Below are 22,327 nucleotides of genomic sequence, written 5' to 3' on the forward strand. Positions count from 1 at the left end.
TACAGAAAGACTGATCAGTATTGTGCTTCTCCTAATTCCTGCTCCCAAATTCTAAAAGCCCTATCTGAGAAGCAAAACAAAGTAATTCTACGTTAGAGGCAGAAAAGGACTGAGGCTATGTTTCTCACAGATACACTCGAAGCAATCAAGCTCATAAGGAAACATAAGTAAAATCCAATTTTTTTTCTCCCAAAGATTTCTTCTAGTTACTTCTATGGAATGCATTAATATGAATTTCTTTCTCTTTTTCAAAACCAAACTGTTTCATAGTCCTCGGATTTGCATCTCTCAGATCACTAAGCTTTAAGAGCATGCAGTGATTCACCACTTTAGTATACTATATACCTGATGTAGCTGTTGATGCTTCCACCTACAATTTATTTCTTCCAAATACTAAAGTTTAGTAATTTTGCATTTTGTCTTTAAAAAGAATGAGTGTAAGAAATTAACTTATGCATTTTAGGGGTAAATGAATTTCTTGACTATTAGGTTTGCTTTGTGATGCAAGTTTTAAAAATCCATGATACAAATGATTGTTTTTAACAAACTTGTGTTCAAAGAACACTCTAACATGCCACTACCTTCAGGAAACAAAGACTGAAAGAATGTTGGCGCTTGCATGAAAGAAAACAACGAATAAAATTCTCTTATTAATGAGAACTGTTATTAGATGCTAAATTCTGGAGTTCTCACTGTAGGACCAGAAAACAAAAACAAACAAAAAAAACCCTCTTAACCTCTGTCATAAAGCACAAACAGCAAGAGCTATTTTGAGAACTACAATGCAAATTTAAGTTCTTTTGATCTAATTGAGCTTTGCTAAGGGAAGAATTCTACCAGGCAAAGCAACTGGCTGACAACAACTAAAGCACTGTCGTTTCTCATGTCTTTTCCCATATCCAGCACACCTTACAACGTGGAACAGAAGCAAAGGCTACAAATTAGCAGTAAGGAGATCCTGGTAATGGAGAGAATGGAGACATTTCATCAGCATTTATAAATTTTATGATCCGGTGCTACTTTTCACTATGGCTCACTTACGTGAATTAGAAAACATATAAAAAGCACATCGCTAAGAGTTAATTTACATGTGTAAGTGTTCAAGACTCAGTCATCCACTGATTGGTATAGTTCCATGTAATGAATGATAAACATAAGCATGCATTACCAGTAATTAGTATTAGCACAAAAATAAGAGCCTCATTTTTATTAGAGGTTTTTAATAGCATGCAGATTAGGTTAGTAAAAACTCCCTACACTGTAGCTTGGTTTAAAACCAAGTGGTACTGGTGGGCTATAATTACTAACACTGTGACCATTCAGCTCACCAAGAAGTACAGATTCTGTTTTCATTTCCAATACCAACTACCCCAGGTTATAGTCACACAGCAAAAACAGAGCTTCTGATTACACGTGCATTGCCTGATAACTAAACAATGACTAGTCTTGTTATACTGGGCAATGTCTGCATTTTGAAATGTGAAAATAACTACAAATGGATTAATTCTCTGAGTGGTTTGGTTTTGGTATTTTTTTTTCTGTTGTTATTTTTCAAGTGAGAACATGATTTTAGAATGGTTTAAGACTTTCATGGTTAAAAGAAAAGGCTCTAGCATTTCTAGCACACTGCTGTGATAAAAGATAGTAAGAAGCCTGTTCTAACAACCTGAGAGCATGCATCTCAGGTGGGTGCTGATGCTACACCAGCTTCAGAATGGTCAAGGTCAGAAGCTTAATGACCTGGCTCTATCACAGAGAATTTGCAAGAAATAACATTTAAGAAAACCATCAACAATACATTGGAAGACAAAAAACAACCTCAAGGAGTACGGAAATACTTCTGAAGTAATCTAGTCAAGCAACTGTCTGTTTGTTTGAGGTTTCTGTAGCCAACAGTGATTCACTTCAGAGTACTTCCGGTTTACTTTGGCCTCATGTCAAGGAGGAATTTGCAACCTCAGCAGTACTTCTTTGTCTTTCAAAGTCCTACGTTTGATTTCATCTACAATATGAGCACTAACATTACCTCTTGCTGTTACTGCTAAAGAATCATTTGTCTCTGTATCTGATCCCTAAACAAATCAAGCCTGCTTCTCCTTTTATTTTTTTTCAGAACAGGTATTTGAAAGAAACTTGAAATGCTTCAAACAAATCACAGTAGTGTTTCAGATATTTCATCAACACACAAGCATTTTGCCAGTGACAGACCCAGCTTGACTTTCCACGTGTCAAAACAGACAGCAGCTTTGTCTACAAGTCAGAACAGTAAATGACCTGTCCTTCCAGGCTTTTTTGTTTAGCTGGTTTGGGGAGTGTTTTTTTTTTTTGTTTTTTTTTTTGTTTTTTTTTTATTTTGTTTGAGTTTTGTTTTTTTAATCCAGCAATTCTTTAAACATGAATGAATCGTTATCAACATCGTGAAAATAATGGACAGATTTCACTGGAGGAATCAGCTGAGAAAGTCCTGAGTTAGACTACCAGTGTTAATTTTCCCATTCTGTGAACTGCTCTTCCATCCACTGCACCACCTGAAGAGTATTTAAGCAGAAAGTTTCTCATTCAAAATTCAGTGCCTACTGCACTCTCTCAGAAAGCTGCGACTCCTCGGCCAGCGATTTTTACAGATGAAGTGCTTGCTGTTCCTCGACCAAGACAGCAGGGGGAGCACACAAACAATTTGAAAATAATGTCAACAGAGTCTCTCGAAATAACAGCGAGATGGGAGACAGTATGTAAATACAGAATAACAGTACAAGAAAGCAGTGGGCATTTATACAGAAACACAAGTGCATACACTAATACACGGTACCACTGTTAGCAAATATGCCTCTATGAAACCTTTCAAACATTTAACGTGTCACAAGAGTACATCACATCTTCCTATCCCATCCCGGACCTTCCCCCCTTCTTCATAGTGTAAAAACAACTGTATTTTGATTTCACTCTGTGAGTTTTGGAAGCCCAGCATTCTAGCCCAACTAGATTAAAGCTCAGCTTATATGAACAAACAGCAGCACTTGCAATATGAAAGAAACCACTACATTCACAGGGAAGATGAAAAGCTACACCGTCAAAATTCAAACTGAAAACACACACTATTCAATCTGTGGATGAGTTCACAAGTCATTCACATGTGCAAGCACACAACCTGAAAAGATGAGTAAGTCTTTGACGAGAAGAAAGAAGGGTGTGTTCACTATACATTTACCTGTCACCTACTTGAACTGGTAGCACCAGATATCACACGTACTGATGGGTAGAGGCAGACATGCCCAACTGTGTGTACGCCAATGAACTGTCCAGATTTATTTTTTTAAATAGAAATCCATGAGAATTGCAGTTAGAATTTACATTTCCTCTTAAACTTGGTTGTTATAAATTTTACGACAAACAAAATCAAAAGCAAAGAACAAAATAAAACTACAATCTGCAGCTCCTTAGCTGTGAGGCAGGCAATGAACTTTGGCATAAGTATTAGAATCAGTTCTGCTAAAGTTAACATATTTTAGAGAATGTACTTTAACCAAATACATTTGATAATTGAGAAGTGTTCTTTTAAGACACTGAAACCCAGCAAAATATAACTAAAATACAACTCTTCATTAAACATTTTCAACTGAGATTGCAGTGACTCCACACGTTCTGAAACCACAGATTTAAGGATTATCCCTTGCTGCAAAATGCAGAAGTAACAAAACAGGAACACCTAGCAAAACTGCAAAAATTCCCCTCATGGGAGATGATCATAAACCACTTAGCTTTCTTAGGTACTACATATAGCTTGTGCACTAGGAGATCAAAATTGTTCTATCCATGTCAGTTATATATTAATTAAGAAGGTAATGCAGGAAATTTACAGTTGATTATTCTTTTACTGGTGGTGATTTGAGAAACATGGACGTGTTCTCATCTTCCCCTGTAGTTTCTACCTGAGATTTCTGAACTGAGAGAACTGAGTTGCTAAGTATGCCTCTTCTTTCTAGAACTCTATGCTTAAATCTGTGACATATCCTTAGAACAAGTAACATAAAATAAACAAAACAATCAAGTTAGTTTGTGCAAAGATGAATTTTATCACTTTAATTTTTACTTATCATATTTAATCCAATAAAATTTTCTTTAAAGTAATGATGCCAATATAACCTAATGCTGACACACCAAACGCTTTAGTAACTCTAGGAAGGAATTCTGATTGAAATTGAAATATTATTTCCATATGCTTAATGACAGTGAAACCATTTTGTTCCAGTCTGTGAGACAAAGCAAAGACCAGGGGCCTTAAGCTTGTATCATGTCAGCGCTGGCCTGGGTGCTGCACAGACTCATTTTAAGATGACAGCTCCTGCCCCGAAGCACTCACAAGCCTCTCAACACACTCTGAATTACCCCATAGCATAGAATAGTAGCCACGTGGGAAGGGGAAAGGACTGTAAGAGCATATATGTAGCCAACTTCTGAAAAAAAAACAAAAAACAAAACAAAACCATCACCTTATCACCTTCCAAATTGTGAAATGCCTTCTACTTTTAAACTTCCCCAGTTCAATTCTGGCCAGTAATTCAAATAACATATTACTAAGTATCACAGTTTTAGATTAAAAGAAATGTCATGAAGGTTCCCTTGAATCCAAGGAGTAATCTCTGATTCTTACCTGAAATTCATCGAAACATAAGAGACATGCTTCTTCACTTATTTCCTCTGCTACTGGTGCAATTGGGTCATATGATTTGGCCATAAATCCTGGCTTTCTTTTAGGCAAGCTCTGCTTAAGGCGATGTATTCCTGAGTAGATAAAACGAAAGTGAATGAAGTATTTATGTATTTTTCTAAAATATGGAAAACAAAATTATATAGCCATCAAAGAAAAGGTGATTCAATCTGAGAAAAACAAGCATACTTCAATTTCATTGAACTTTAAGTAGGCAAAACTGCTAAGTTTGCAGTCACATTCAGGCAACTAGTGAAACCACAGACACACTGTGATTTATATTTTCTTGCTTAGAAATATGTAAAATAAAGAATTGTGAACCCACAAACACTAATATCAAACACTTGTATTTTGTTTTTAAAACTGACAGAAATTACAGGCTTGTCTTGCTCCAATTCATGAGCTTAGATGCAGTTTCACTTCATCATTTGGCATTTTATGATTTCAACTTCTGAATGTGTAAAATCCTTACAGTTTCCAAACCAGTGGCACAGCTCTGTGCATTGCCTGGTCTGGAGATATACTTACAATGCACTTAGTTACAAGAACTCAGACAAAACAATACAATTATATTTTTAAATGTAAAAAACACTGATAAAAAATAAGGTTATTAAATACATACTTCAATATGTCATGGCCTGCATTCCATCTGCCTACGCAAAGACATTTGGCAAACCAAGGTCCTACAGCAAGTTAAAAAATATTATGGAGTACAAACAAGAAATAGAAGCAGAAAATCTCAAAAGTAATCCAGTGACAACAGAAATAAAGACAGTTGAAAGGGCAGAACTTCTTTATGCCAATGAAAGCTTTCCAAGAAAAATGCTGCTGTCACAATATTTGTAAACTGTAGCATTACACATTACCAATTTCACAGTATTTTAAGGTCATACATTTTAGAATCAGAAGCAGCTTTTAAAATACTTAGAACAATGTTCCATCCAGCAAAAAGTGCCCTGTTCATTCTGACAGAAAAAATTCTGAACCTTAGGATCAGCTTCCTTTTATTGTCCCAAAACTGCTGAAAGTATTGCTAAGTTTATCAACCCAGAACACTTCTCATTCTTGTTGGCATTTATACCTCATTCAGTGATTGCTTATTCAAAATACATAGATCAAACTTGCCTTTACACACAACTGTTGAAAAACAGTTTACACAATGCTCTTTTTCAGCAATTCAATACACTGCTATAGATTCGTCTGTAACAGTGCCTTAGGAAACAAACTACTATTTACTGATGTGTTATATGGTACATTACTATTATATTCACTGCCATTATCAAAATTCATTAGTTTTTCTTCTCCCTCTGTCATGAGAGATTTCCATTACCATTTATTTTTGTGATTATTTTCTGTTAATAAATACAGTACATTCCTCTACGATCTTTGTAACTCTACTCCCACAAACAAATTAGGTTATGTTTTTCTTTTTTTTTTCTTTAATTAAAGCATCAAATGAAAGAGATGTATAATCACATATTTTGTACTTTTTCATTAATTCCTATTCTTCTTGCACCATTTGTCTCGCGTTCATATGATCCAGCTTCAGAAAGACTATGTTTATCACTATCAGTTGACTCTCTCCTTCAGAAAGTATATTCAGTGCTGTATATTAATCAGTTGAGCTAATAGCTTTTTACATTAACACATTAGACTCCAAAACAGCAAAAGAGAAGGCAAATTTTGGATTATCTGTGATTTAAGTTGTTTTTTCATTCTCCATACACAAATGCTTTCTTCATTCAACTGAATTTTCTTCTCGTGTGTAAAGATCACAAACTATTCCTTAGCAACAAATCAACAAATACTAAATGCTATTAAAACCCAAAACATTACATAGCAACAGCTGTTCGGTTTTTCACAAAAACTAAACTCTTCCCAGACTGAGGTAAAAAGAAATACAGAGTCCAGCAGGAATGGATGAACGTGACAGCTTACAAGAATTGCATAAATCTTGGAAGAATTAGTCTATTTCTCTGAAGCACTGGTTTTGTTGTCTCTGAATCATGATCTAATGAATAAAACCATGATGTCACGTTTACATTTATCAGGCCTTTTTTTCTGACATCACCATGTTCCTTTGTACATTATCATTCTATGTCGCTACGTCCCCTCTTTAGATTGCAGCAAAGTAATTAACTGGAAAATATTTAGATAAGGTTTAATCCTAAGCATACATTCAGTCTTCTACACAATCAGGTATGCAGAACATTAGAGCCTAATTTGAAAAAATACTTGAGAAATAGTATACAATTAGCATCTAATCTGGTATGACAAACAATGCCCAATAACTCTAATTTACTCTTTTTTTGTTGTTGTTTTGTATGCTTCAAAACTTCAAGAAAATTACACTGTATGATGTATAATATACATATGAGAATGAGACAGCCTTTTTCATACTTTATAGTGTTTCACAAAATTCTTGTAAATAACACTATCTTCACTTACTCTGATGTACATCCAGCATGAAGCCATGAAAATGGACTCTCTTTTTCCTTTCCACTTCCAAGTGAGAATAGAACATGTCCATCACCATTGTCTTCCCTGTGCCTTCAAATAAAAAAATAACAAACAAAAAAATGCCCACCCAACAGGTAGTTAATTTAAGAGCAGTTACATACTGATTACTGTAATGATTGTTCATTAGCTTTTAACTAACGAAATACTCTCCCACTGAATAAGTACAAGGCCAGCCTGTTTGAGAAGTAAAATCCTATTTTAGGTTCAAACACTTTGAACTGTACAGTTATTTTTCCATTTAAAAATTTTTATCTATACAGGGTTGGCTGAATGGCTACACAAATGCCACTATTTCTATCCAGTAAATCCTTAGTATCTCAGTTTGAAAAGTGCATATTGTTTTATTCTGTATTGCAATTAGATTATACAAATTCCCTCCCTGGTTCCCCACTTTTAAATATTAGAGAGTGGGTAAAATTGGAAAAAATATACATGATAACACAGTCCAATTCAACAGCTTCCAAACTTCTAAGTCTAATTAGATTAACTAACTGCCCAGCCCTGGAGGCATTCAAGGCTAGGTTGATGTAGCCTGATCTGGTGGGGAGCAACCCTGCCTGTAGCAGGCAGTTGACACTGGGAGGACATTATGGTCCCTCCCCACCAAAGCCATTCTATGGTATGATTCTATCATAATAGTATAGAAGAAAAATAAATCTGGAATAATTAAAGTAATCATGCAACATAAATTTAGATGCTTTGGAGCGTGAATAAACATGCATTTATATAAAATTCCAATGAAACTGATGCAGCTGAGACTTACCAACATCTCCATAGACATAAAGACCTTTTGGAGGCTTATTTTTCGCAAAGAGCTGCAAATCAAGAGGAGAATAAATACAAACATGGAGCACAATAAATTGCTGTGATCAATTAATCAAGTGGCTCCATTTAACTACCTGAGGACAAACAACCAGTAAACTCCGAAAAAAAATTATTAACTCAGAATTAGTATGCAATCTAATGTTGTATTTGTGGAACTTGAAAACAAAAACCAAAACAAAACAACAACAACAGAAGGGAGGGAGGCAAAAACCCACACTTTTTTTATCACTGAAAATATTTCCATCCCAAGTCAGAGTACGTCTTTTTTCCACTTGTTTTTTAAACCAGAACACACACAAAATTATTAAATATGTTCTGATACATCATGATTAAACAAAAGTAATTATACAAACTCTTATCAAGCCATTTGAACAAACAGATCTAGAAAAAATGACATAGAATTAAGCAATACTATTGTACTTGCAGGTGTAGGTTCTATATACCAGCTCTGCTTTAGATATAAACAATGAGAATTTAGAAAAGCTGTATGACAAAGTTGATGAATATTCCAGGTTCCCTTCCTTTCTCTCCACTTTCAATCTTAAATGCAGAGTTACCCATTTTAAACATAATTAAAAAACAGAGGCATGGTAAAAATGAATATAAATTTATATACACAACACAAAGTATGCATTTTATTCATCATTTTCACAAGGGTGTTTTCTTTAAAATGACACTGGTTAAGAAGTTTTGACTTCTTAATGGAACTTGAGACATATATTATGACACCTGGTAATTTTCTCAGTTTTACTCAAATATGTATTTTTATGAATACTTTCAATTTGAAACTGTCCTCTTCCCCCACTCTAGTACTCCACCCAGCCACTTCCAAGTGAAATTCTAAAAAGAAAGAGGTTCTAAAATATTGTACATCTTAAAGCATTCTCAACAAATTCATGAAACTAAATAGAAATCCACAAAGATCATCATGCAAGAGCATAGGTTACGTTAGTGTCCCCCTTTCAGAGCTATATGAGCGCAGCCAAAACTGAGGAAAATTAAAATAACAACCCTATGGTCTCATTTGGAGCTGGATAATTGCTAAAGAACTTGAATCTAAAGCACTTTTCAAAATACAATGCCATCTTAAAGAAATGAAAGAGTCAGTAGCAAAACACTAATTAAATGTAGAAGAAAATGTATGAACAAAGTAGAAAGATAACGTCTCAGATCTACTGTATCAATTTATTCAGAAAATATGCAAGCACAGCTCTTACATAAGATCCACTTACAGATTTAATTTAGAGATGCATTAGCAGAGCAACAAAAACGTGTATCATCAGACTGGGGCTGAGCAGGGTTTCAGAAGTTCTGAATCAGTTCCATTAATAGACATGGCTGCAACTACTCGGTAGGGCCTTGAAAGCTCCGCAAGACAATTCAATTGATGTGCATATTTCTTTGCACACTTATTAAGAACTTGCATTCATTGAAACTAATTCTCAAAGTTACACAGCAAAGAAAGCAGAAATAGGAAAAAAAATACCTGAGTCACAGACATTTGTAAGAATTTCTTAATTTTGACATTAATAACGTGTTTTTTAACAATTAAAAAGATGGTTTAACATGGTTTGCATCTCTACAAAGAATGACAAAACTAAGAAAATACATCAGTGTTTTACTGATCTCCGTAAAGATTATAAAAGTAGAACAGGTAATGAGGACTATTTTTATACCCTTTCAAAAACTATAATATGTTTATCAATTACACTTAAGGATCTTAAAATTTGTACTTCTAAGTACATTTTATTCTCACTCCAATATTTACCACTTCTAGAAAATGTTACAGAAAATGTTTTTTGCTTGTTTTGTTACACTAAAGGAAATAAATAAAATGGCTCAGGCTCAAAGAAGTCTAAATCAACTCCTGATTGATTTAGAAAAATAGAACTAGTACTTTGAGAAGATGGCAGATGCTAAGTCGTGCCTCAATCTTCTCAGTCCTTAAAGAAATGAAATATAAAAAAAAGGAAAGGCACTGTGGGAGATCTGAATAAATTTGGTGAAGCTGATAAATTCTAAAAGTCAGTCAGCTACAAACAATTTAACAACTTTTGTAGAGAGTATTTTATTTTCAAGCAAAATATCTTTTGCACAATTCTGACAGAAGTGACACTATTGCCACCTAGGGCATTCTCTTTCTTAATCTTTTCATACATCATAGAACACTACAGATTTACATCTATTTATACATGTATAGATATGTAGATCTCTCTATATACATATTTTATTCATATACATATATAAAAATATATATATTATATATATATGTGAGTAAAGTATATTAAAATATTGATCTTCCAGACTTCCAATCCATTTTACCTTCTCTTATTAAAAAATACAATAAATATATATGTAAACTTGGTATGTAGATTTCTAACATTGAAACCAAAACTTCCACAGGTTTCACGTTATCCCATATGATCACACAATTTACTTTTTTTTTTTTCCTCCACTCCTCCAGTTAATGATTCCCATCCATCTCCTGAAACCCAGAAAGTAACTTTCACTATGATCTCTGATGAAAGCCAGTAAAAAATATTCCAGTATTGGCTCACTTGAGACCACAGTAAGAAGGTAAGAAACCAAGCAGTGTGCGGAAATGAAGAAAGCAGCAGACTGATCTTGGCTCCATAGAAGCACACACTGCAAAAGAACAAAAAGGAAGGAGATCTCAGATCTCCTAAATTAAGAGTAAATTTGTCTATTTCAGGGAGAGAAGGAAGAAGAGTGGGTGATGAAGACAGAGTAAGTCAACGTGCTTCTCCTCACCCCTCAGACTTCCCTGCTGTCCTGAGTGAGGTATTGTCAAGGTCTTAGTATAATCATGTTTATTTGACATCAAATTTGCTTTTGTGGCAGTGACAAGATTTAAGAACATTAATGCTTACATTTAAAATGTACAAAATTGAAGACTTTAAGGGATGCGGAGAATTTGAATTTGAAGGGGAGAACTGAGAATTTAGAAATCTTCAAATGTATGTCATGCAACATCCTTTTAAATAAGTGCATCACCACAAACATGCCAATTCTCAAATCCTTCAGGTTCTTAATTCCTGTAACATTCTTTCCAATAACAAAAGAAATTGTAACTTCATTGCTTCACTGAGCTTCATTATCATTAGAACATGCTTACAACAGGAACCTTTTTTCCTTTTTAAGATCAGTTAGCTTTGACTTCCATTTCTTTTTGAAAGTTATTCATACACTAGAATATCTACAGTTATATAAGAAAAACAGTACCCCCAGACTTCTGGAATTTCCTTCCTTATTTCCAAAATGTGTTACAAGTTTCTGTTTAAAATGGAAAGCCTTGATTTGATTCCAACACGTCACATTCGTCTTTGTTCAGACTTTACTTTAATCCTTCAGTATCCTACCTCATCAGGAATTACGTTCATTAAAATAGCTCCTTTTCCCTGAAGATTCTATTCTTTCTTCAGTGCATTTAACAGACTGCATCATCTTCCCATCTTCTCCCATACAGCCTACCTCATACACTAAAAGAAAATGTCTAATTTCCTGGGAATATTCACACACTGATTTAGAAAACTTTTCGGTGAAAATTCATGTATTAAGGTGGTTAATTAAAATACACAAAACTCAAGAGAGAAGTATCCAAACAGCACTTTCATTATAAACAAAAAACAAAGACAAAGCACTAACTGCCTCTTTCTCCCACTCCTTCAGACTTCCTTTTTGGTTGCTGTTGTAGCTGAAGACATTTTCAAGGTCTTGGATGGCATTTACTATTGTTCATACCTCTTTTCAAAACATGACCTCACTTATAATTGAGCTTATTTCAAGTCATTAGCACAGCAACTCAACAACTCTTAAGATGCCCCAATTGGTATTATTTTGAAAAGCTAGAGATCTGAAACATCTATGGAAACTCTTGTGGCCTTGAACTTCAATTCAGAGGATCTCAGAATATCTCAACATACAAGGCCACGCTTTCACCAAGTTGAAGATCAAAGACATTGTTCAAATTTGAGTAATAATTCTGAAAAACAGAAGCATACTTGATTTGCAACAACCGATTAATTGCTTTTTCCCCTTAGATTCTTTCTAAGCTGATGCCCAAAAACATATAATAATATATATAGTTTAATTATCATAAAGGAAGTGGCTGTGGGCTATTTTCTTTCCCAAAACTCCTTATTTTAGAAAGGTTTTGCCTACAAGGTGATGCAAGTCTCTCAGGCAAATAATGAAATGCTTTTATTGTTATTCAATGTCAGTACTTGTTCCCCAATCTCACTTTTACTGTGCTTTCAGTGAATAAAAGGTGAACAAAAATAATAAAAATAAATAAAAAATAACTCATTTTTGAGGAGACTTCAGCATTTCTGTAACAGGCAGTAAGATAATGAGTATCAGACCAAAGGAGAGAAATAACTGTTTTCCTGCCACCTCTCTCTCTTTTTCCTCTTTCCCCAACCTTTTCATCACATTCACCACTTAACCACACTCTCTTCAATGCCAAAACCAGGAAAAAAAGATTGAGATGCTGTGCATTGGGTTTTTTGGGTGTTTTTATTTGTTCATTTGTTTGTTTTAACTGTTAAAAGCCTGCCACTAGAATCTTTTCAGCACGGATTCCATACTAAAAGTAGGCTGGTCACTTCCAAGAAACCTTCTGAAAAAGCAAGAATTCAAGTTACTATGTGTAACTGATTAAAGAGCTGTTTTACTTGCAAGAAGCTCTCAACTTAAAATATACCAATTTGCTTTGTTTAATTCCATTAAATTAAAAATACTAGGTGAAAACAACATCAGTCCTCGTATTATTAAAAAAACCTGAACATCTATAGCATAGAATGGCTAAGGTTGGAAGGAACCTTAAAGATCACCAAGTTCTGATCCCCACACCATAGGGAGGCTTGCCAACCACCAGAACAGATTGCCCAGGGTCCCATCCAACCTGGCCTTCAATGCCTCCACAGATAGGACATTCACAGTTACTCTGGGCCCATGCCAGTGCCTCACCACTCTCTGAGTAAAGAATTTTCTCCCAACAGCTAACATAAATCTCCTCTCTTTTAGTTTAAAGCCATCCTCCTTTATCACTATTTACCCATGTAAAAGGTAATGGAAGGCTGCAGTGGGGTCAGAGTCTTCTCCAGGCTAAACAAGTCCATCGACCTTCTTCACAGGAGGAATCCTCTGATAATCTTCATGGCCTTTCTCTGGATCCACCCCAACAGTTCCACATCCTTCTTATGCATGGACCACAGGCCTGAATACAGTACTCCAGACAGGGCCTCACAAGGGCAGAGCAGAGAGGGACAATCACTTCCCTAACCCTGCTGGCCACCCCTCTAGATGATGCAGCTTAGGATGAAGTTGGCCTTCCAGGCTGCAAGCACACACTGCTGGTTCATGTCTAACTTTTCATCCACCGGGACCCCCAAGTCCTTTTCTACAGGGATGCTCTCAATGAGTTCTTTTTCCAGTGTGTACACACACCTTGCATTTTGCCTTGTTCAATTTTATTTGGTTCATGTGAGCCCATTTCTCGCGATTGCCCAGGTCCCTCTGGATGGTATCCTTTCCTTCTGCCATATCAACTGCAGCACTCATCCCACTGTCGTTGATAAAAAAGCTGAAAAGCACCAGTTAGTGCTTTGAGACTTTGAGCACCAGTTAGTGCTTTTCAAGACTGACCCTTGGGGGAAATCACTCATCACTGGTGTCCATTCACAAATAAAGCTGTTTACCAGAACTCTCTGGTTGTGATCATCCAACCAATTACTTATTCATCAAATAGTCCAGCCTTCAAATCTGTATCTCTCCAATTTAGAGGATGTGATGTGGGACCATGTCAAAGGCCTTGTACAATACAAGTCCATGTAAACTACATCAGTTGCCCTTTCTTTGCCCACCAATGCCAGAACTCCGTCATAGAAGGCCACCAGAATGGTTGTGTGTGATCTGCCCTTGATGAAGCCACATCGGCTGTCTCATGTCACCTCCACATCTCACATATGCCTTAACACTTTCCAAGAGGATCTGCTCCATGATCTTCCCATACACAGAAGTGAGGCTGACCGGCCTGGTCTTCCTTTCTCCCTTTCTTAAAAATGGTGGTGATATTTCCATGTTTCCAGCCACTGCAGTCTTTGCCTGACAGCCGTGACTGTTTAGTATAATGAACGTAGTACGTGAAGTATAATGCAGAGTGGCTAGACAACCACATCAGCCAATTCTTTCAGGACATCTGGCCCCATAGACATATGCATTGTCATGAGGTGATCTCTGATTTGCTCTGCTCTTACGGTCAGAGGGACTTTGTTCCCCTGACCCTCTCCTTGAAGTTCAGCGTTGTGAGAAGCATGGGAAGCCTGATAATCAGCAAAGATAAAGAACTCCTTGAGTACCTCAGCTTCCCCTTGTCTTTTGAAGCCAGTTTTCCCTTCTTGTTTATCAGAGGAGGTAGGCTATCCTTTGCCTGTCTCTTCTGACCTATGTACTTGTAGAATCCTTTCTCATTATTTTTCATATCTTGTCAAGTTCACTTCCATGTGTGCCTTGGCTTTGCTTTTGGCTAAGATCAAGTGTAATATGTTGTAGCATACAAAGCTAAAAAGCACCAGGTCTTCATAAAAGGAGAGTGCCGATGCTTACTTAAACTCCTCAACGGATGTAGACATATGACAAGCACATGGTACAACTGCCAATACAGTACTTGTTGTCTATGATTCTACCAATTATTCTGTGGTAATCCACTCTGTGGAAAATTTTCATTAAGGATGTTGATTACAACTTTACTGAAGCAAAACCTGTCTTTAACTAGAATTTAAACCACACTTCATTTGGCTTAAGACTTTATTTTAAAAGGAACCACTCCAACTGACAAATAACATCCTCAAAAAATAGCAGAAGAGAAACAAGGACATTACTACTTCTCCATCACAAACGGATTTAATTTATTTATGCAAGCTAGAAGCCTTTAATAGAATTACACAAAACTCACTGCTCTCCTCCTTTCCTCGGGTTCTGATCTATAGCACCACACTGATTAATCTAGTTCTCAAACTTCTGAAGACTTCCACACAGGTATCAAGCTCTAGAAGAAAAACCTCTACATTACCACTTGTCACATTAACAACTAGTTCTTCAGCTGCATCTCACTGAAGATTACATTAGTTGCCAGTATCACAGTTTTAAACTTAAACTGTAAAAGTTTAAAATTAAAGAGTGGAACTGAAACAACTAAAAGATTCTTTTAGAAATAGAGGAAACCCAAGTTCACAGCCTAAAACAATGGCATTTGAATTTTTTCTTTTAGGAAAGAGTCAGCTAGGTGGCTTTATCATGATTAGCTCTGCTATACTGGGATAAAGTGGTATTACAATCTCCTAAATAGAATTAGATTAGTATTACTTTGTTATCTGCAGTATAGATTTTCTTCACTATTCATCCTTACCAATAAAAAAAAAAAGGTACACAATAAACCCACATAGAAGTCAATCTACGGAGTCTTTACAAGACATCTGCTCTTAACCACTATGATTCAGGGCACTCCAGTTGACACAATTCAGCTCTCAAAGTTATTCTCAAAGGCAGAGCTTTTAGAAAAGAATACCCAGATGTCTAAAGCAGTTAACCAGAAAATATGAGAATGCTAGCCTACTGATCCTCAGGTTAGCAAAATCAAAATCTTCATCACATTGTTTCTACAGAGTGAAAACGAATAAAAGTTTGGCTTTATGCCCAAAAGGTTACATAGGAGCAAGCCAAAAAACTGGTTTTCTCTTAAGCAATTTCATCTTTTACAGTTCATGCCATATAGCGTCAGTAAAGAGCAACTTTATACAGTAAGTAGCCTTCAGACGCCCACCTCTAGCTTGTCAGATTATGCTTATGGAAATTGCCTATGCCAGGCCAGCACAATAGGTTTAGGAATCCAGCCTGATCTCCTTATACTCACAGGAAAACAGACTATCTTTTAGGCAAACCAGCAGATTGCTTCAGATAACAAAGATAAGCAGTAATCACTTTTGATTTTTTTTTCCAGAAGGATCACCAAATCCAACAGCCTGACCACTCCAAGGCTAACCAAAAGCTAAAGTATGTTATTTGAGGCATCATCCAAATGCCTCGAACACAGACAGGCAGAAGGCATCAACCACAGAAGCCTGTTCCAGAGCTTGATCACTCTCATAGTAAATAAATGTTTCCTAGCACCCAGTCTGAGCCTTCCCTGGAACAGCTTTGTGCCATTCCCATCCTGCCATTGGTACCAAGGAGCAGAGCTCAGCAACTCCCTCTTCCCCTCCTCAGAGAATGCTCTCCTGCAGAGTGCAATGAGGCTGCCTCTCGGTCTGCATCAGGTGAGATAACTCAACTGTTCTCAGCTTCTGCTCATAGGACATGCCTTTCAGCCCTGTTGCCATCCTCTGGACACTTTCAACGATCCTAACATTCTTTTTACATTGAGGGCCCCTGAACTGGACACAGTATTCAAGGTGAGACTGCACCAATGCTAAATATAGTGAGAGAATCACCCTTTTTGACCAGTTGGACAAGTAAAAAGGAAAACAGTGAGATGAACTAATATACTGGTTAGAGAAGGCAAAACTATTCTCCAAACAACTGCCGGGCCCGAATTGCCATATCTAAGTTCAAATTACAGAATGATTGGAAGGAAGCTCAAGAGACTGTATGGTCAAACTCCCTGCTCAAAGTTTTATTAACTTCTTTCAGAACTGAACATGCAGAGACTCACTCCTTTCAAAGAATCGTAGAACCATTTGGAAAGGAACCTTAAAGGTCATCTAATCCAACTTGCCTTCAATGAACAGGGGCATCTACAGCCACATCAGGTTGCTTAGAGCCTGGTCCAGCCAGACCTTGAATGTCTCCAGGAACAAAGCACCCACCCCTCTAGGATCAATCTTGCCTCAGCTCTTTGCTTCCTGTTCTTCACCATTCTCATGATTTTCTTTCCAGATTTTCTGACTCGTGTTCCTCAGAACTTTCTCTAATTCAATTCTCTTCTCAGTGTATAGCAACAGCAAAAAAAAAAGCTCCTTCCTAGGTGTGCTTCCTTTTGTCAGGAGACAGGAAGTCAAGCATGGTTAGGAAATACATGACAGACAGCTTACAAGTATGAATTTAAAACACTCAAAGCTTATTGAAGGCAACCTGATAAGTGAGCATTTAGTCCCAAGGCTCTGTATCCTGCTGTACTTGCCTATTTGAAACACATATTTCATTCACATAGTACTTGCCCTTACTGCAATATTCCATTTGTTGCTTTTTTTCATTCCTTGAAGCTAACATAATTTGCAAGAGCCTTGGAATGGTAATTTGTGGTTTGATACCTAAGGGGTAGAGGACAGCATGTCATTTACAGGTACTTGTGCCCTGTAGGTTTTGGCTCCTCTGATCTAATGCAGCCTCACCTAGGGTTATCATGCAAACAAAATACAGTATTGTACCATGTAATTGGAGAATTTGAGGTTACAATGGCAAGTATATAGTTTACTAACTACATACAGTCCAATAGTTAGAGATATAGTTTTATGTCCATGGGGTGACGTGTGTTGTGTAATAGATGCTGAGAGGCTGACACAGATTTATTAACAGGGTCTGTAACTGATGATATAATTTTAACTGTTACAGTCAGTGTATTCCTACTGAAAAAAGTTAAAGCAAAAGTTGTACAATAGAGAGAAAGAAAATGGAAAACTCTCAGTGACTGCCTAGGAAAAACAGGAGAACTGTTGACGTGGGAGATGTCTCCCCAGTACAAGAGGCCAGGAAAGTGAAGATGATGACAGTGGCAATTAGGATCTTTCTGTGCTTTTTTCAAATATGATACTTATTTCCAAATCAGACTCACTCAATTTCACAAGTGTGTCCCTTGTCTACATTTATGACTGTGCTGACTAGAATACACTAATCAGGTGCACTAGTTGCACATTCACTGGTCATTCCACTTCTGGGCTCATATATTCTTGACTAATATTTATCTAGGATTTAAGAAGTTGCATACCTTACTGTGCACTATGTTTGGTTTTCTGGTATATAAACTAAAGTCTACAAAACAAGAGACATAGAAAGCAGGGGGAGAGATAAGACACTCTCACACCAGTTCCAGCCACTTCCCATGAGAACATCACCAGAATTTGCAGGTGCAAGGCCACAAGAGCAAGGGTGTGAGAATAACAGCATGAGAACGAGATATAAAAAGTACTGCTACAGTGGCTCTGGAAAATACAATGCCAAAAACTTCAGGGAAAAGTTACTGAATTGCAACAGCAGGCACTTAGAATTCAGTAAAGTTGCTATATACCGTACAAGATGTATGAGCCCAATTTTTTTATTAATGCTTTGAAAAGAGGCTTCTAAAAATGTAATCAACGTGCTGATGCAAACATGAACAATGATTTATCCGTGAAGACCCAGCTGACTCCATTAGAAAAAGAAATGTATATATGTTTAAGCCCATTCTTATGAGGAAATATAAATTCTAAAAATACATTAATTATCATCAATCTCACCTTTGAGAGAAAATTTTTTGAGCTGATGCTGTAGCCTTTAAGACTCTCATGCAATTTTTGCAGGTGCTGCACAACTCTTCTTTGTTGTTCATCGCTCCTCAGCTCATCTTGCTTAACCAGAAAGTCATAATGTTCTAAAGGTCCATTGCAAACCAGTAAGGCTCTAGAATAAGCATCTGTAAGAGTACCAAGAACCACCTTCTCATCTGCTGCCTGAGTTGCATATGCTGTAAAATAGAAAACAGACTATTAATAGAGAAGTTTTGAAAGATGTTATCTTAATCATAAACATAACACATCGTTGACAGTTCATGCAAAGACTGATACACATTACTTACCTACACAGCTACTCAAGTGCGTTATGCCTTTGATTTTCATTAATCCACTACTAACTATGAAATACGCTTAGTAGTACATTTTAACACTTTTATTAATAAAAAGCACATACACACAACACCTGTCTGGAAAGTTGATAAGATTGAATGAGCTGTTGGAAGGAAAGCATTTACATATGTGTTGCAAAGTGGGGTAAAACCATTTAAAATCCCTGTCAGAGAGCATTTTTTTTCTGACAGATTAATCCTTTGTAAAGAGTCAGGCTGAAAGAAGGAATTTAAAAGAGCCAACAGGAAATCAAAAAAAGGAGTTTTGTAAGCAAGTTTAAAAAGTGAAAGACCACAGTAAGCAATACAATAATTATGAAATCCTGCAATACCACAGTTCACTTTGCTGGCTGTTCAATACCTTCCTTGCTTATGTTATCATTTAAAAGTTAAAGTACAATCACGAGTAACACAATATGTATTAATGATAAAAGTTAACAACTGTTATTTTGCACAAATTAACAATTTGCAAATTAATTGTTAATTTTGCAAATTAACAATTGTTAATTTGAACACTGCTAGATCTAATGAAAGTCATCCCTAAATGCTTAAGGTAAGTTCCTCAACCAACACAACAGCCTCCAGCAGCCTGCTTTGAGGCCTGCTGGATAGTAAGCGAAGCTCAAAAGAACCGGGAAGAAACATGGAAAGGTTCTGATATTTAAAGACAAATCCCAAAATTCAGAAGTCACTCAACACAGTTTTAAAGTACACATGGGGGGAGTAAGGAAAGAAGAAAATTCTCTGAGGTATGAATGCATGTGTCTGCAAATACATATATGAGAAGCAAAACATAGGCACACATGAAATAATCCTGTTCTACTTGATAGTGGTATGCTCTGCCCTAAAATACACTTTGGCTTTGATATCATATTTCTTAAAAGGAATGAACACAACAGAGCCTTGACAAATGTGTGAATTGGTATTTGTTACACCACAGGACACAAACCACAGAGATGTTGTAAGAGTGATCAAAGAGGCACAAGAAAAGCTTACAATTGTTATTAAAAAAAAAAAAAAAAAAAGGATAGCTATAAAATAAAAGAACTGAAAACACCTCAGTTTCTCCAAAGCAGGGCAGCAACTACTGACATCTGTAGCCAATAATCATACCAAATTCTCCTGCCCTGAAGGAACTGAGTTACTGCCATGAATTAAAATTGATTAGTTCATCTCTAGCAAAAAATCACCTAGAGAGTTGAGTTATATGTCCATTACTGCAAAAAAATTCAATAAAATCTTTACAGAAGGATCAAGAAAATCTCATAGCTTTCTCAAAATCTTTTATCTATCTGGAGTGAAGGAAAAGACAAACTGCAAAAATCTATTCAAAGGAATAAAACGCGTTAATTGATGGAGAAAATTTTAAGAGTAATCTTCATGAAAATCTACCAATAACGAGTCAGAAATACCTGATCTGCATTCAAATAGATGGTGGTAACGGGAAGAGAAACAGACAGATAATCTCTCAAAGTTCACCTTCATCTTATTTTTTCCAGTTATTTACTTCCACATAAACTTCACCTCCTGTGGTTTGCACCTCTGAACTACTGACTGACTTCACAACACATACAGCTCAACGGCTCTGGGAGGTCTGATGTGAGGGGCCAGACAGTAGCTCACTATACCTACAAAGTCTGTATTTCCCACCGCTTACCATGAGATTAGGAGAAAAAAATAAAAGCTGGTTTAGGGATAAGAAAGGGTTTGTAGCTCATTACTTTGCTGGCCATGAACAAGGGACACCAGCAGGGCAGCTCACATGAATGCCTTTTGTCTCAGATTACATGTACTTACAGCTGACTGTAAGTGGAAATAAAGTGGGAATAAAACACTACGTCATTAACAGATGACAGAGATGGAGACTGTGCAAGTGATGACAGAGGGTGTTGTGGAACAAATTGCTCTCTGTTTTCCTAAAATAATACTGAACACCAAGATTTAAATATGGTGAGGGGTGCCAGGAGATGCACAATAACTGGTAAGTGCTGAATTCAACTGTGTTGCTGAAAGCAAAGACACAGACCCTAAAAAGAACATAAAGCATGTATGGGTTTTAAAGAGAAGTCAACAGAAGACAGCTACTCAAGTGATAAACTATACTGACAAACAAGTGAGTCTTCTATTCTCACCTGCACTGTGGAGAAGACAGCAAAAATCACAGCTTCTAGAGTAAGAGGAGTACCAGACAATTTCCTTACATAGTTCTTTATCAAGGAAACTGTTAGAATAGAATTGCAAGCGTCACAGAGAAAAAGCACTTTATGTATCTAGATAAGACTATAGAAAAGCTCGGTGTCAATTCATCACCGAGTTTTACATAAAGCAGTGTAAAACCAGAGACACGATTCATAACCTTTCCCATTCCCTGGGGTACATGACAGTGTTGGATTTTACCATGTACATTTTACCATGTACCATTTACCATTACATTCACTACTACTTAAGAGTTGCCAGTGGGTTGCAACTTTCTACTAAATTACCATTCCTGAAACATAAGCATCAAGGCAATGTCATTTTACTTCAATCCACAGAATTAGATGCTTGCATTTGCCTTTCTGCCTGGCTACCTAAGCATCACAGACCTAGCTGCAACAAAAACCTACTGTGATACAAAAACAAAACAAAAAAAGAGGGAGAGAAATATTGGAGAAATCAGAGAGGAAAAAAACCTCAAAGGTAATAAACTTTTAAATGTAAAATTACTTAACAAAAATGACAATCTGAAACTATAAAAATTCCCTTCAAGTGAGTTACTTAAGACACCTTCAGTAAACTAGCATTGATTTATCACTGCAAAGGTAAGTGCTCACATCAAAATCTAAAAATAAAAAGCACTCTTCAAAGGCATTCTTCTCTGGAAAAGAGCAACAAATTGAAAACTTAATCAGTACATTGTCAAGCTTTCCTTTTGCCACTTAAAACTTGTGTCTGTGATGACACTGGAAAAAGGCAAGTGAGCATCAATGACACTGCTTCTGAGAGCAAAGCTCACAGCTGAGGCAGGCACTAGAGTTATTTATGTAAGAAGACAATCTGAAATGGAAGCAGGATTGTGGCCTGTCATAAACCGATCTTGACAGAAGCTGGGAGGTTGAGAGGTCAGAAGGGTAACTGAGAAAAACACCACTCACCCTCACAACCTCTTTTTCCCCCTCCCTAGTTATATGCAATTATGTAAGGTATTGAACTGCGATGTCTTAAATTCATCAGAAGAGAATTTCTGGCAAAAGCCTTAGCAGGCCACTGCATCCCCCATATTTGAATCTACAAAAGAACATGAGCTTCCCTGCCATGAACTTCATCTTTTCCATCTTTCTATGAGTGCAGAAACCAATGCCTTGAAAAGTCATAGATTAATAAATTCAAAGTTATGCAAA

At 36.5% G+C, this 22,327-nt stretch overlaps 1 protein-coding gene across 2 annotated transcripts in view; it reads right to left on the reverse strand.

The window, feature by feature from the left end:
* Positions 1 to 22,327, reverse strand: part of AFG1L (AFG1 like ATPase) — a 60,084-nt gene that overhangs the window by 35,418 nt on the left and 2,339 nt on the right. For both annotated transcript variants that reach the window (XM_065735276.1, XM_065735268.1), the window contains exons 2-5: positions 18,565 to 18,791; positions 7,992 to 8,043; positions 7,157 to 7,258; positions 4,652 to 4,782 (exon numbers count right to left, since the gene is read on the reverse strand). In XM_065735276.1, coding sequence (XP_065591348.1) covers positions 4,652 to 4,782; positions 7,157 to 7,258; positions 7,992 to 8,043; positions 18,565 to 18,791 — 512 coding nt within the window. The remainder of the gene's footprint in view (positions 1 to 4,651; positions 4,783 to 7,156; positions 7,259 to 7,991; positions 8,044 to 18,564; positions 18,792 to 22,327) is intronic.

Source organism: Cyrtonyx montezumae, unplaced genomic scaffold (genome assembly GCF_038088225.1).
Source record: "Cyrtonyx montezumae isolate F1298 unplaced genomic scaffold, pur_monq_1.0 scaffold_0, whole genome shotgun sequence".
NCBI classification, from domain to species: Eukaryota; Metazoa; Chordata; class Aves; order Galliformes; family Odontophoridae; genus Cyrtonyx; species Cyrtonyx montezumae.